Genomic DNA, 15,331 nt, shown 5'->3' with positions numbered 1-15,331 from the left:
AGAGAGAGAGAGAGAGAGAGAGAGAGAGAGAGAGAGATGTTAGTGATGGCATAAAGTAGTTAATTCAGGGAATTCATGCCAATCCAGATATGAGATGAGGGGAATTCATCATGGTGTGGTATAACACACCAGGTTTGGAAGACGAGTATAAAGCCATAGCATGAAAGCAGGTAGATGCTAGGTAGGATAAGCAAGACTGTAGATTTGTAGGGTGCCTAGTAGTGAATAAGGGACTGGAAAGTTCACTTAACTAATTGGTATCTGTGTTTTTAGAAAATTTCACATCAATTGAATTTAAATTAATGGCACGTGATAAATGTAATGGTTGTGCGAATTACATTGACAATTGATAGTTATATTGACAGTTTTTCTGTTCTCCGTTGTAGCCTTAAAGATGGAGCTAAACAGGAGATAGACCATAGAAGCATGATTGAAACTTTATTTTCGTCAACTGATGTGCATTTTTAATATGCCACTAGGTGGCGACACTGTCCAGCTTTGGAGTTCAAGACTTCGTCTAAGCAGTCTAAAATCTACAGAAACAGGTGTGATAATGTCGAGTTTCAGCTGCTGTATGCCTCGTATGCCCTACTGTGAATAATAAACTGCTACTGAACTTCAGTAACGTACTTGCTCCTTGGTTGCAAGAGGGCTCATTGCTTATCAGGACTTGCTTGGTAAACTTGACGTCCTATCATCAATGAAGGTCCATTTGAGGGAACATTACAGATGACACTCCTAATTGGTTGGCTTCAGATTGAGTTGCACAACGTTTGTGACTGTTTTCATCAGAGTTTTCGCAGCACTGGCACTGCTGATGGTGTGGTGTATTAGAAGGGCCTTCACAGCACTGATGATTATGCTGCATCAGAATAGGCAGCATGTCATTAATAGCCCCGTTGCATTAGTCTGGATTGCATCAAGCCAGTTATATGGTTCATCTGGGAAGACTGCACAGCATAGATGGTGTGATGTGACAGAGTGGATTGTACAGAACTACTATTGTACTGTGTCAGGTTAGACTGCACAGCACTGATAATGTGGTGCATCAGAATGGGCTGCACAGCACTGATGGTTGTATTGTATAGCAATTGGCTGCACAGCACTGACGGTTGGGTTGTATATAATGGGATGCACCAGGCTGATAGCTGTGTGCGCCTGGTACAGCTCCACACGACTGATGCTTGCATCGTATATGAATAGCCTGCACTGCACAAAAGCTACTGGTCATTGTAGATGATGGGCCCACAAAGACCATGTGGTTGTGTTGCATCAGAGTGGTTGTTGTGTGGGCGTGTGTAGTCTTGATTGTGCTGCTACAGCATTGTTGCAGTGAGTGTAGATATTACTGTTCCTGTGCAGTTGGCGAACAGGTACAGTTAATCGTGAATTGCAATTGTAGACATTACTTTACTGAATCAAAGGAAAGTTCTTTGAAAATGGATTTGTGTTCGGAACTCTGTTGTTATCGGACTGTGTGTGTATTACTTTATCATGTAATGTGGTTAGGAGAACTTCAGACCAAAGCTCTATGAGAGGCATTAGTTGTAAATTTGCTGTATTTATAGTCCTGATGAAATTGACATTTTGATATTTGCTACTCAAACGACAAATCTGACACTTGCTATGATTTTTATCCCGGCAATTTTTCTCGAGATAGTTCTGCTCAGGAATTGTAATTTAATGTTTGCCGATTAAGCTGTGTAAAATTAACTGTAAAACATGTTCAGTGAAAATATTCCTACTTCCTTTCCTGGTGATTTCCTACTTCCTTTCGTGTCACTGCAGTAATTTCATGAACAGCTTTATAGGCAAGGGATTTGGCACTTGAGTGGCAAAGTATATATTGTACAGTAAGTTCTGTAACAAATATTGCATGCATTCGAAGAAATTACACATGGAATAGCAAGGTTATCTTTTAGTGCGTGATTTAGAAGATCAAAGGAGTGCGATCTATATTCAGAGAATAAACAACTGTTCACAATACGAGCAAAACATCGTCATATCTACGCAGTACGTTTATCTAAGCTTGCGACTGGCTGTAGTATTAAACTCTGTGGTATGATCCAGTTCATCGGATCTAGAAAGCACTCTCCGACTAGTTGCAACTTGTATAAATACTTGTTAATATGAACTAGAAAACACTAATGACGTCTCATGTTGTCCAATTAAATTAGAGAAATTCTCAGACGTGAAGGATGGAGTACGTGATTAGTTGTAAGTGGTTTTATTATTATCATGCAGGTGTATGTTTGACGACACTGTGCTGTCAAACTACAGCAATAATACAGTGGGAATGTTGTATTAGTAAAGTTAACCCTATTGGGAACGTGTACAGATAATTTTATGATGAATGTGGTTGTGGATCGTAATCTCGGATGACCTTTTCTATTCAGTGCACTGCTTTTTGACCTTTGGTGAAGCCGCTGTGCTCTTTCGTGTATACTGAGCGAGTAGCTTGCATGCTGGTGCCGACTCTGTCTCCAACTTCAGCAAGAAGATGTATACGCATGTATGAAGTCGTACGCTCACCAATCTCGTGGGGCCAAACTGTATGTCTTCGCCAATGTTTGTGCGTAATATGCTTTTATACATTTATGACGTTTGTACGTGATCTCGCTGGAACGACCGTGTGCTTCAGTCCGCAAGGTCTTCGAAGAGAGTCGTGCGCATGCTGGCCAAAAGAGGAGTCACTGTATATCGGCTAGCATGACGATATATGATGAAGACCGTACGTAATTATATACGGTCTTTGATAATGTTTTAAAAACCTGATGCTAAGCATGAAATTATTAAAACATAATTTTCTCGCTTTTTCGACAATGGTGTATTTATGTGGAAGAGTTGGTTGTATCCATGCCTACCAACTCTAGATCTTTTTTCAGTTGTTTTTTAAAGAAGTGAGCATACATGTGCCCATTGTTTGTATTGTTTCTATCATCGTGTTCTCTCATGGTGCTTTTGGCTAATTTTACACATTGATGTGTAGCGCGCATACTGAGTCAATGTCTGTGTGTCAAACACCGTGTTGTTGTAAGTGCGATCTCTTAAGCACACAGAGCCGTGATTTAGATGGAGATCAATGAGATCTTTCAGTTGTCCACTGCTATAGTTTTATTTACAATTTGCGGCGTTTGCTCTTGGTGGTTAGAAAGACCTATGCCCTGTCTGTATAGATTGAAATGTTTGCTTCTGACGTCCGTGCAACATTGCCGCATGGTTGAGAGTAGAAGTGCAATAACCGTCTTCCTCTGTGAAGAGAGGTCTGATGACGCCGTGATAACAAATGGTTTATGTTCCTTTGCGGTATGTGGAAGGACCCAACGATTTGCAGAAGGAAATCTCCTCAATAATGTCCGCATATTTATTAACATGTAAAAACCATTAATCGACAAAGTTATCTATATGCTAAAGAATTTTAAAAGTTGAATGTTTTTAGTAATTTTTCATCAATATTCTTTCCAAATCAGAAACCAGTAGACGTTTTACTATTGTACACTATATTAGTTTGATAAGACAGATATTGTGGTGTTGACAATTTTTAACGCCTCAATTTTTGCGAACACTGAGATTTCCCTTCATGAGAAGCGTTCATAAACCATTTATTTACTTGCGGCTGATGGCTTACTTGCTGCGAAATTTTTTTACCCTGCCGACTTTACACGCATATACATAGTTGTGATTCGTTCTGTGTTGACAGTCTAAGACTGTTACTTGTGACGTTACCAGGTTTAAGAACAGTTTTCCAGGGTCTGTAGATGTAGTTAATTGTATTAACATAAAGATGATGTAAGTTTTCCTTTCTGTTTTTTTTTTTGAAGAATAAAAGTGAAGTGAGAAAATATGCAAGTATCTTATCGTACTATCTTTTGTTTACCATTAATAGATGAATGCCGAGTGATGTTTGCACTAACGTCTAAAAGATCCGTCTGTATTTATCGTAACTATATACTCACACATCACAGTGGTGGGTCCCGGGGGAGGGGGGGGTTGATTGGGTGGCTAGCCACCCCCTCTGTTGGACTAACATGATGTTTACACATATACCAATTAATTATTGCCAAGTATAACAGCAGCTGATGCATGGGTTAAATTATGTAATTGCGTGGCAAAGCAGCTAACACCGTTTTGCAGCTTTTTTTCACAATTCCAAGAAAGAGTTTTTTTGTCGCCCTCATCCCAGCGGTGGTGACCGCCCTTCCACGTACAGCAATCAATGCCGCGCTGCAAGTGCAAGAATTGTTCTACTAAAAAGAGAATTGTCGTAGTCAGAATAAAGGCTGTTCATGTACTCAAAGGTGCCTCAAATACCATCTCCTGCGATCTACATTTTCAAAATTTTCGGGGGAGGACCCCCATACCCCCGGCCTGTTTTCACCCCCTCCTTGAAATCCTCGATCCGCCACTGAATCATAATGGTACGTTGCCACTGCAGCTTCCATGCGGACCAGCATGGAAGCTGCATCATGGAAGCATACATCATGGAAATTATATTCTAGTTAGGCACAATGCGGATACATTTCTGTGGATAGCATCAAGCACGCAGTCAATCGTATTCGTAGCACTAGCACTAAGACTAGTCTTATTGATTTCTACATGTGTAGGTGTGCGCGTGTTTCTATTATCTCGCGCATGAAGTTCAGCTGATTCGAGGAGCTGATGAATGAACGCACATGGTGTTCGCGCGCCATCTATTGACAGATGATGGAAGCTTATGTAACCTTATATGGCACCGTGGTTGCCATATTTGGGAACCCCTAAGTTCCAAACATGGTCATGGGCGGCGTGCACTTTTGAAGCGCTCCGCCAATAATATTTAAAAATGAGGAATTTCTAACACTTTTGATAATTTACTGTGTTAAATTTAACGTTTAATGCAGGAAAATAGTTACTAGTTATCGTTATGTCTTGTGTACGACTAGCGATTCAGAAATTACTACGGAACTATATATGCGCGGCATGATATGGTAGGTGTGTTTCTGCGCTACGTCCCAACTCTGATTTCCTTTTGCGGAAAGTTGTGCTCAACCTCCGGACAGTTGTAAACAGTTCTCTTTACGTCGCGTTTACTACCGATTCACGATGCAGAATTCTGTACCCCCGGGCATGGTGTTCCCTACATCGACACCGTCGATGGGAGGACATCACCTGTGTGATGCTATAGCGACTGGACTGGGGGAGAAACGCAGTGCGATGGACGCAGGTATTCTCTCGGACGATTCGGATGAAGATATAGCGATGGGCATGATCATGCCAACAGCAACGTCGCAAGGCATTTCCAACTCAAAGAAAATGCCGCATCCAAACGGAAAAAAGACAAAAGGACGAGTCAAAATTAAGATGGAGTTCATAGATAATAAGCTCAGGCGATACACCACTTTTAGCAAGAGAAAAACCGGTATCATGAAAAAGGTAAGGGCCGACAATATACATACCATAGTTAATAATGAAACGTGCTATTACTATTAGTATTACTATAAACTAGTCTATAGACTATAGTCTATTAGTATTACTAATTCAAACGTTGCAAACACAAAGTCAAAGATTCAATGCATAAATTAAAATTTTTCTTAGATCATATATTATGATTTATCTAAAATAGGGGCTAACGCTCCATTAGGAGTGTTCCCTACTTTGATATCATTAATGATTAATGATTAATGACTTCAATTAATATGATATAATATGTCAATGATTGATAATCCTAACCCTAACCCTAACCTAAATGACATTAAACCACAAACTGATATATGACCATGACCATATATATATATATATGTTATTATGACCATTAATGACATTAAAGTTAGGAACACTCCTAATGGAGTATCACCCAAAATAAATATGGGCTAGCTTTATCATGTGCTGTATTTGCAATATTTGTCTAGCTGCAAGAAGCAATCGTGTGCCGTCATATAACGTATGTAGTACGTTCACGTACGTATGTTCGCTTCAGGGCCAATGTTGGTCATCATATATATATACAGTTATTCAATTGATAGTGGATAACTATATATTCATATATATGGTGATCATGCATTAGCTAGTACACTGTATAGCAAACCATAGTATGTCTGCAGTCTACATGTATGTATTGCGCATTAGCCATAAATTTCGCTTGTACAATGTAAAACTTCCCAAATATTCATAATAAGCCATGCATTTGTGTGCAGTATCTGATTCGGCTGTGGTGCACCATGTATAAATAAACATATATGTAATATATAACATAACTATAACAATCATAGGATCATACAGAGTAGTAACCCTGGGTTAGGTAAGTTTTCCCATTCCTAATTTGCAAACAATGACTGCTAAATTCACAATACGAAACAGCAATAATATAATTCTTATGTGATTTTTCAAAGGAGTTAACTGCTTTTCTACTCAAAAGCTTGTTGAGCTCAATCACTATTATGTAGCCATGCAGTTGCTAGCATGATGGAAATCATCGGTATTCAGGTAAACAGTACTGCCTCACTGTTTAGGAATAAAACGACAGTAACACTTGTCGTATCATATGAAAATGTTATTATTAGGTTCGACAGAAAATGGGAAATTTGGCAAGGGTTTTCGGTTGGCGGCACGCTTATGGGTTCAGTTTTCTAGGTGGCAGTCCTGCTCTGTAGGCAACAATGATTTTCAGCTGGTAATATTGGTTTTTACTTCATGGCACGTTGCATGGTCTGCCCAAATTACTTTGCAGTACACAAGGTTTTCACAGCCATATAATAAGTATGTTTGAAAGCGTTTACTTGCACTCATAATTGTGCATTTAAAATCAGTATCCTGGATCCAGTTTACTCTAGATGTAAAGGTAATAATGCTCATTATGAACTTTCTTTCCTGTGTTACATCACTACTAAATACCCAGTATACATTTATGATAATGTTTACTTGCATTTACAATTACGCTTATATTAGAAGTGATTGAGGGATTACCTAAGATAAATTTAGTCGGGAAACCTTCTGTCATAGTTTAGGAGAGTTTATGATTATATATAATAATGGAAGTCAATAGGAAAACGTGAGTCAAATCACAGAATTTCGTATTACAAATGTTTTTTTCCATGAATGCTATGCTTTTGTAAGGCAGGTAATACTGTAATAACTTAGTGTAACTTACTGTAATACTGTATTTCAACTCGGTGTACATGCTGTTTGTTATGGAATATAAACCTGATTTTATCTTTGTTTTTTTAAGCGGTTCTAATATTTGTTCTTTGTAGGCATATGAACTGTCGACATTGACTGGGACACAGGTTATGCTACTAGTGGCCAGTGAAACTGGTCATGTTTACACGTTTGCAACACGCAAGCTTCAGCCTATGATAACTTCAGAGACAGGCAAGGCCCTCATACAGACATGTCTGAACTCGCCTGATGTACCGCATGGAGAGAGCGCCGAAAATGCTCTGGACCAGCGAATGAGTGCCACAGGGTTTGAGGAGACCGACCTCACCTATGCCGTAGTTGAAGAGACGGCAAACATACGGGTCAGTCTAACAATAAAAAATTATATTGTTTTACATGTACATTTCCTCTAAACAGGCTTTTGTCAAAAACTGACTGTGTTTTGATCTTTAATCTCTTGGAGGTAGTTCTGAGGAAAGGCTAATGGCTTGAGATTTTGATTGAAAGAATTTAAAGGATAGCTTTTGTTATGTTAACATATATAACGAATGCTTTACCCATGATAGAGCTAAATATATACTTTTACATCTGCATACTGCATTTAATCCTTCAAACGAATTATATGTATCCTGCATTCCATAGCAACTTATAAGTAAATGCCCTGACTAACTGTTAAATTAAATGCTATATATAATGAGCTAAAATGACAGAAATTACATTCTACGTTTATTAGTTTTACTCGGCCTGGTAGCTAAGCACTATTTCCTTCTTCTATGTGTGTCAGTACTGCTGCGTAGTGCGTGTAGTAGGGAAGCCAAATATATCTGCTGAATTTACTCCTGCATCCCATGTGTAAGCAATCGTCAAAGAGCCCCTTGTATTTTCCTATGAAGAACTATTTGCCATGCATGCTCAATGCCAGGCATGTGCCTGTGTGCCAAATATAGAGCATTCCCCGGTGTTGGGTTCCGAATATGGCAGGCACCAGGGGCGGCAAGCATGGCACTAGGGAACGCCTACAGTTGGCTTCCCGTGGTCTCGTAGAAACGAGAAAATTCTGTTGATTTTGTGATTCCCCTACCGTTTCTCTCCTCGTGTAGATGAGAAAAAAGAGGATTATTTATTTGTAGAATTGATGTGATATTGTGTTTGAGCTATGAATGTCTGCCCAAACCCTTTAAATGATTATGTACTCGCATTAAGAGACCATGCATTACGAGGCCAAGCCACAGGTAGATTTATTTAGTAGGAGATTATTTCTGTTTGCCCTCTGACTTTCTCTGTAACTCTCTCTCTCCCTCCCCCTTTCTCTCTTTCTTCTCTCTTACTTGCTCTGTAACTCTCTCTCCTTCCCTTTCCCTCTACCTCTCCCTCCCCTCTCTTGCTCTCGCTCTCTCTTTCACTTGCTCTGTAACTCGCTCTCTCTTTCTCTCCCTCTCCCTCTCCTCTACCCCTCCGTCTCTCTCCTCTCTCTCCTCTTTTCTCTCTATCTTTTTCCCCATCCCCCTTTCTTTCTCTTTTTCCTTCTTTATTGCTCTCAGTCTATCTCCCTTTCCTCTCCCTCTCCTCCCCCTCTCCTCCCCCTTTCTCTCCTCGCTCTTCCCTTCTCTCTCTCTCTCTCTCTCTCTCTCTCTCTCTATCTATCTATCTTTTCCTCCATCCCTCCCTCCCCCTTTCTCGCTTTCTCCTTTTTTTTATTACTCTCTGGCCCGTTTTAAATTGCCCTCCAAAACTTTTTTTTTTGTCTCCATCTCAATCTCCCTTTCCCCACCTCTCTTCTCTCGCTCGCTCTCTATCTCTCTTTCTCTCTCTCTCTCTCTCTCTCTCTCTCTCTCTCTCTCTTTCTCTTTCTCTCTCTCACTCTTGCTTCCTCTCTGTTCATCTTCATTTCTCTTCCACTCTCTCCTTTCACTTTCGGATTGAGTAAAAAATACAACAGTCTACAGAACTATAACCACATAATTATAAATGAACGATATTAATGTTTCTAATTCTAATTTTAATTTCCCACGCAGAGATTAATTGAGTATGTCTGTCGTCAAAATTGTATCCCAAGCTTTCCCTTTGGGTCGTTCTCTATTCAGACGCATGCCTTCCTATTTATGTCTACCACTGCTCCATTTTTCATATCTAATGCGTGTATAATCCCTCTCCGGTCTCCCAATGCATTTAGTGCTAAACTTCGTACATGCCATCTTCTTGCTAAGGAACGTCTGGCCCTACAAAGGTTGCTTGCTCTATATTTGTCCTGAAACCCCATATGGGGCGGCTTCATCAGAGGACAGCTGCTGCTGAAAATAAGTACAGCATGCAACTGCACTCTTAGTCACATTGGTTAAGATTTGCATAAAATGTATATATATCAGGATATATATGTGCGTACGTACGTACGTACGTGCATGCATGCATGCACTTACACAACAGTAGAAAATGTAACCATTTCTGGAATCCGCAAGGTCGCTAGTTAGCTTGCTGCTCACCAGAAACACTGGGCAGTTACTAATATAAACATTTTTTGTACCATCCTGATTATACCGAATTACTAAAAATTGTTTTATTAAGAAACGTGGGTTTCTGTGAGTCTGATAGGAGTGAATAAATGTTCTCATCAACGCTGGCTTGTTTTGCTTTGAAATAAATTCCTAAACTTGCTTCAGTGTGGTTAATAAAAGAACCTTATTTATAGCTGCAAAATGTCAACCGACAAGCACATGAGAAAAAACAAAATGTACTGTACATTTCAAGTAGTGTGTTAAAATTAGATGTGGCTGATATGTACATGTACATGCGTAAGTAATGTGCAAATCCCAATGTAGCAATGTGACACATTGTACAACTATTCGGAATAGTACATTGTTTCACACGTTTTTGTTGAGGTATATATATATATTCACCATATGTTCAATATATGTTCATCACCTACAGGATTCTAAGCACGTGTTATTTGGAATGAGTTCGGATGGATCACAATCGGATGGTTACTCCCCTGCTCCTCTGGCACAACCCACCCCAGCCCACAGCCACCCATTGCCTAATGCAATGCCATCAGGGGGTACTTATTCTCTATCCAACAAGGCGATAGTGGGGCCATCTACAGGGCTTTCAATGCAGCTTCCTCCGGCAGCTGGCTTCACAATGCTTGCTCCAGGTTTGTAATGTGGCTTTACAGTTAGTATTCTCTCCAGTGTACTTTCTTTGCAAGAGTTCAGAAACCTGATTTAATCAACAATTTCTCATTTCACACAGTTTTTCCTAAACGAGTGGTTCTTATGGTGTCTGACAATTTTTTTCCATTCTGGAAGGATGTTGAATAAGCTGCTGATTTCAGGTAGTCTGTTTGGCATGTTTAATAATTGTTTGCCATACACATGGTTTAGTATTTCAGAGTGAGCTTCAATCCGCTTATTTGATTTTGCAGTTGAAAATTAACTTTTAATAATGTACCATCACAGATGGAATATCTAGATTATGTTGCTAATAAGCAACTATTTTGATTTGTTGCAGGTCAGCCTGTGCAGCTAGGAGCAATGTCTTCCAACCCACCATCTTCTACCCAACAGACAAATGTCCCTCCTCCTCTAGTCAAGGTGTCCCAGAGTCAGCATCAACAAGCATTGAATCTATCAAGTAAGTATTTGATGAATGTTCATCTATAAGTCACCTATATTTACTTAGTTCCTTTTTAGTCCTCCAACTATTTAAAGGTAGAATTTCTGCGTATAGGCACTACTTGGCAGTGATACTTAAAATAACTAGAAATAGATGCAGGCCATTATAGACGTTAGTCATGTTCTGTTGTTATTTACTTTGAATATTTTCCTGCATCATTTCAGCATCTGCTACACAAGGAAGCAGCGTTAACCCTAGTGGTGCTGCGGATGGAACGACACTTTCACAACTCACAGCACAACAATCTGTAGCGCTTATGTCTGGTAAGTACTTTACTTAATATGTCTTTCATCCTCCTTCTCCTCCTCTTCTTTCTCCTCTTCCTCCTCCTTCTCCTCCCCCTTCTCCTCTTCCTTTCTCTCTCTCTCTCTCTCTCTCTCTCTTTCTATCTATCTATCTATCTATCTCTCACGTATTCTTTCTCCTTCCCTTGCTATACCGCACTCTGTTTTTCCCTCTTTCTCATCGCACTTCCTGTGCTTTTATCACCTGTCTCCTATACACTTGATCTGTTTCGCTTCTTCTCATGACATAACATTCATTTGTATTAACAAGTTTTCTATTACCATTATTTTTAGGAAACATGATGATTCCTATCACGAGTAGTACACCAAGTACTATAAATTCGTTGCCACGCACAGTAGTTTATCAGACTGCACAGGGTCTTATGTATGCAGCACCAACTACAAGCTTGCCCGAGGGCGTCATATTTAACTTCCAGCAACAGGACCAAAGTAAGTGGTTTTTTCCTTTGTTCTTCCCTTGTGATTAGTGCTGCTTTGTATGATTGTATATTGTGCGTTTAGAAAACTATCGTTTATTGTGAAAGTTTGTGTGTGCGCTTGTATTCTAAACGTATATTGTTTGTGCATGTAGTTTATAAAGTGTGCTTTCAGTTGTGTAATTATACGTTTTGTTTATCCTATAGGTGGCACCACTGGTCAGCAGGCGCAGCACTACATCACTATCCCAGTGCCAGTATCGTTATCAAATCACCAGCTGTTCAATACACAGCATGTGCCATCAACACAGACTAGTGAAATCGATAAAAAATCATAGTGGTTCACAACATTGTCTACTGTGATGCAATTTAGAGGTCCATCAGTGCAGCACAGTGTGTGAATAAGGAGTCCAGGAAGCAGCTGTATTATGAGATTGAGGAATAGAGATAGACTAGCGATGGCAGATGAGTGCGAGATATTAGTGTTGAAAGTGAACCAACGAGGTCAGAGGAGGCAAAAGACATTCATAGCTGTGGGATATATGGATGATACAGACCGCCAAAATAATTGAGATCGTCTCCTGTGATAATACCAGTACACAGATAATGACTGAATGATATCTACTCTGTGTACCTAGTGCCTTTTCACCGGTGACTTATTGACCTAGACATTGGGTACATCCACTAGACCTAGTGACAGCTACTTAGAAGCATTGGTAGTTTTTTATCAATACTCACAATTATCAAACTCAATTATGTGTAGAATATATAACGAGATTCAGAAAGTTCAATTATCCTTGTATTTATATTTTCAGTATGGAGAAGTAAGCTCACAAAATTTACAGTATAACAAAGGTGAACGTTATTAGTAACGATATACTAGGCGTAGACCAGAAGGTGTTTACTACATAATTATATATATGTAAAATCAGTATGTAAGTACATTCACTGGTTAGACTTCTCAATGTTTTGGGGATAAACTTTATCTATGTGATTTGTGCACTATTGCCTAGTGGTGGTAAAGTCAATTATCGTGCAGCTACTTTTCAGATTAACATATATAGTTAACGTTTATAGTTAATATTATTGCTACATATGTTGACTACGGCTGGCTACGTTTTGGGTTTGTTTTAGCGGTATGTCTTTGAATAATTATTTATGCGTTGCTTGAGCTATATTAACAAAATGGTGTACTTACAAATACTGAATAGTGAACACAACATTGAGTAAGAAGAAGTATAATACGCAGAATAACTACAATGTTACTGGCGTGATGTTTGTGTGTTAAGCTAGGCTATCCATAAATTATCTTGTAGTTTTCTGACTGTACGGATAACCCGGTTAAGGCAATGGGTTTCCTCATATTTTGTGAGTGTGGAGCACAGCTTTGAATGTCACAGTGAATGTGATTCTAATAAAAGGATTATAAAATCCTTGCTGGGTTTTGCACTCGGAATTGAGGATGCACTGTTATTAAACTTGAGCTCCACATTAATTAGGCTTGTGCTGCGGCACCCATTTACTCTGCAAAAACCAGGGCAGTATTTTATACTGCAGTAACAAAGTGGACAGCCAGTTACAACAAACTAGTACGTTTTATAGATAGTAGCTAATTGCTGTCATACAGCCACTGCTATTTTTATATACTGAGAATAAGTTGTTAATTTTGCTAATTTATTATTAACTGGTTAGTGTAGCTTTAATATTAAATGCAATGTAAATAAAGATCGTTGAGGTAATACGTGGAAATACACGTAGCAATTAAGATTTTATAGATTATGTAAAATGTTTTGTAATTCTAGCACATGCGGACTGTTAGTGCTCATTTGTCTGCTGTGGTTTCTGCGTTTCGATGTGTGAATTATTATTAAAAAAACATTTTATGTTTTTCAACATTTTGTCTTAAATATACGTCTCGGTTTTTTGTATTTCTCACAAAAACTGGCAATGCCCTGACACCGTGCATAATTCAAGTGAAAAATTATAGTTCAGCCTAAAATGAATACGTGCAAAGGCCAGCTCTCCACGTGAAACTTCACATAGAAAATGTTTATTTATCAATTTATACATACGCTATAGCTTGATCATATCAGTAGTGTATAATATAGGCTCTCTGTATTAGACTATATTATACACTCCTGATAATATTATGAGTAACATAATTGATAGACATGTCACATATATTTATCATGTCACATCAAAACTATAGTATACATGATAGGAACGCATACGCTGGTGCGTATAGTTACGGTGCCTGGCGACTGTTTGGTGGGGGACTCAATTGTTCGTCCCCACTCAGCCTACGCGTACGTACGTACGTACATATGTGCGTCCACGCCTACATATGTGCGTCCGCGCCTACATATGTGCGTCCACGCCTACATATGTGCGTCCGCGCCTACTAGTAATGGCGGTCTCGCGCCTAGGACATATGTCAGGGCGTGTACGAGGGCGGGGTCCAGGGGTCCGGACCCCCCTGCTCGCGCAGAAAAAGCATATAAGGGGGGTCTAGATTCAAAATTTTCCCCGAGACCCCCCCTTTCGCGGTAGCTCGCAAGCTTTGGGTTACGGTTATTAGGACCTCCCCCCCCGGTCAAAATTCCTGTACACGCCCCTGTATGTGCGGTCGGCGCTCATATGTGCGTCGCGCGCACAGCATAGCGAACAAGGCAAACGTCAGCAAGGGTGCGTGCATGCTTTCGTGGCGTCAACGCGGCGGTGTATATAGACGAACAGGCTTGCATGACACTGTTGCTATAAAGTAATTAATTCGCCTAATATATGTATACGTCTGCAATAACATCGTTTGGTCACCCACTGCTTCACGCTGGACAGGTCTGTGTTGCTGGCAGAGGATTCAGACAGCGTGCTTTGGATCAAACCTTTCAGCCAGATATTCGTCAATTTTTCTCAAGAAGACAACCCCCACTGCTCACGTGAAAGATGGAGGTTTTTCTCGTATGTGTTGCGGAAGACGAAGGTACAACATATTACTTTTTTCAGATCAGTATGGCGAACTTTATCTAGTCTTCACGACATTCAGTTCGCATAACTGCGACCGCATTTATCATAGCCTGCGTTGGGATATTTCTGGCAGTAGATTAACTGGACATTACTTTTAAGCCTAATGGATTGATGGGTTTGCAGTTAACTTATACGTTTATTATGTGTGGAACTGCTTGCACGCTAACAAATACAAACATAAACTTAAGTTGAGTAATAAATGACTTTGCCGTTATACATGCCGTTTAGTAGTGTTAAGCTGCAAATCGCTCCCGTGAAATTTTTTCATTATCGCAGGAGTGAAATATAATAGAATCTATCAATTCATTAATTATAATTATCATTATCATTACAAATAATAGAATCTATTATTTATTCACTCCTGATTATGCTCACATATCATTTATTAATTGTGCGCATGTTAGTTGAGACGTGCGCTTGCGACAACCAACTTACCATGCAGAGACAATACCGCAATACTACAAGCGCACTCTTTATCAGAAACATCGGTTGCTCTACGATGATTATTAGTACTATTATAACACGTAGAAAAAAGTAAACAGATAGGACTTTATATTACGACTATATATATTTCTGATAACAGCCACCTGGAATGTAGGCTACTATGTCCACATGAGGTGCGTTTACAGGATTGGTGCATGTTCGGCTCTTGCGGGGGACGAGTATCTGCTCAGCATGCTAATATTTTAATCACGTCGGTCGACTATTGGAATTAATAGCTCATGTTAATTTCATACAATCTCTATACCCTAATTTCCCTGTGCATTTAGCCGGAATTTACAA

At 39.5% G+C, this 15,331-nt stretch overlaps 1 protein-coding gene across 1 annotated transcript in view; it reads left to right on the top strand.

Annotated features, from left to right (window-relative positions):
- Nucleotides 1-13,431, top strand: part of LOC106806462 — a 74,317-nt gene extending 60,886 nt beyond the window's left edge. The window contains exons 10-17 of the mRNA XM_014808401.1: nt 387-403; nt 5,008-5,412; nt 7,230-7,496; nt 10,060-10,282; nt 10,639-10,761; nt 10,968-11,066; nt 11,382-11,537; nt 11,732-13,431. Of these exons, the coding sequence (XP_014663887.1) occupies nt 387-403; nt 5,008-5,412; nt 7,230-7,496; nt 10,060-10,282; nt 10,639-10,761; nt 10,968-11,066; nt 11,382-11,537; nt 11,732-11,862 (1,421 nt within the window). The 3' untranslated portion in view covers nt 11,863-13,431. The remainder of the gene's footprint in view (nt 1-386; nt 404-5,007; nt 5,413-7,229; nt 7,497-10,059; nt 10,283-10,638; nt 10,762-10,967; nt 11,067-11,381; nt 11,538-11,731) is intronic.
- The last annotated feature ends 1,900 nt before the right edge of the window (nt 13,432-15,331 follow it).

Source organism: Priapulus caudatus, unplaced genomic scaffold (assembly GCF_000485595.1).
Source record: "Priapulus caudatus unplaced genomic scaffold, Priapulus_caudatus-5.0.1 Scaffold162, whole genome shotgun sequence".
In the NCBI taxonomy this organism is placed as follows: Eukaryota; Metazoa; Priapulida; class Priapulimorpha; order Priapulimorphida; family Priapulidae; genus Priapulus; species Priapulus caudatus.
The sequence above is the reverse complement of the archived record's forward strand: the minus strand, read 5'-3'. Positions and strand labels throughout refer to the sequence as shown.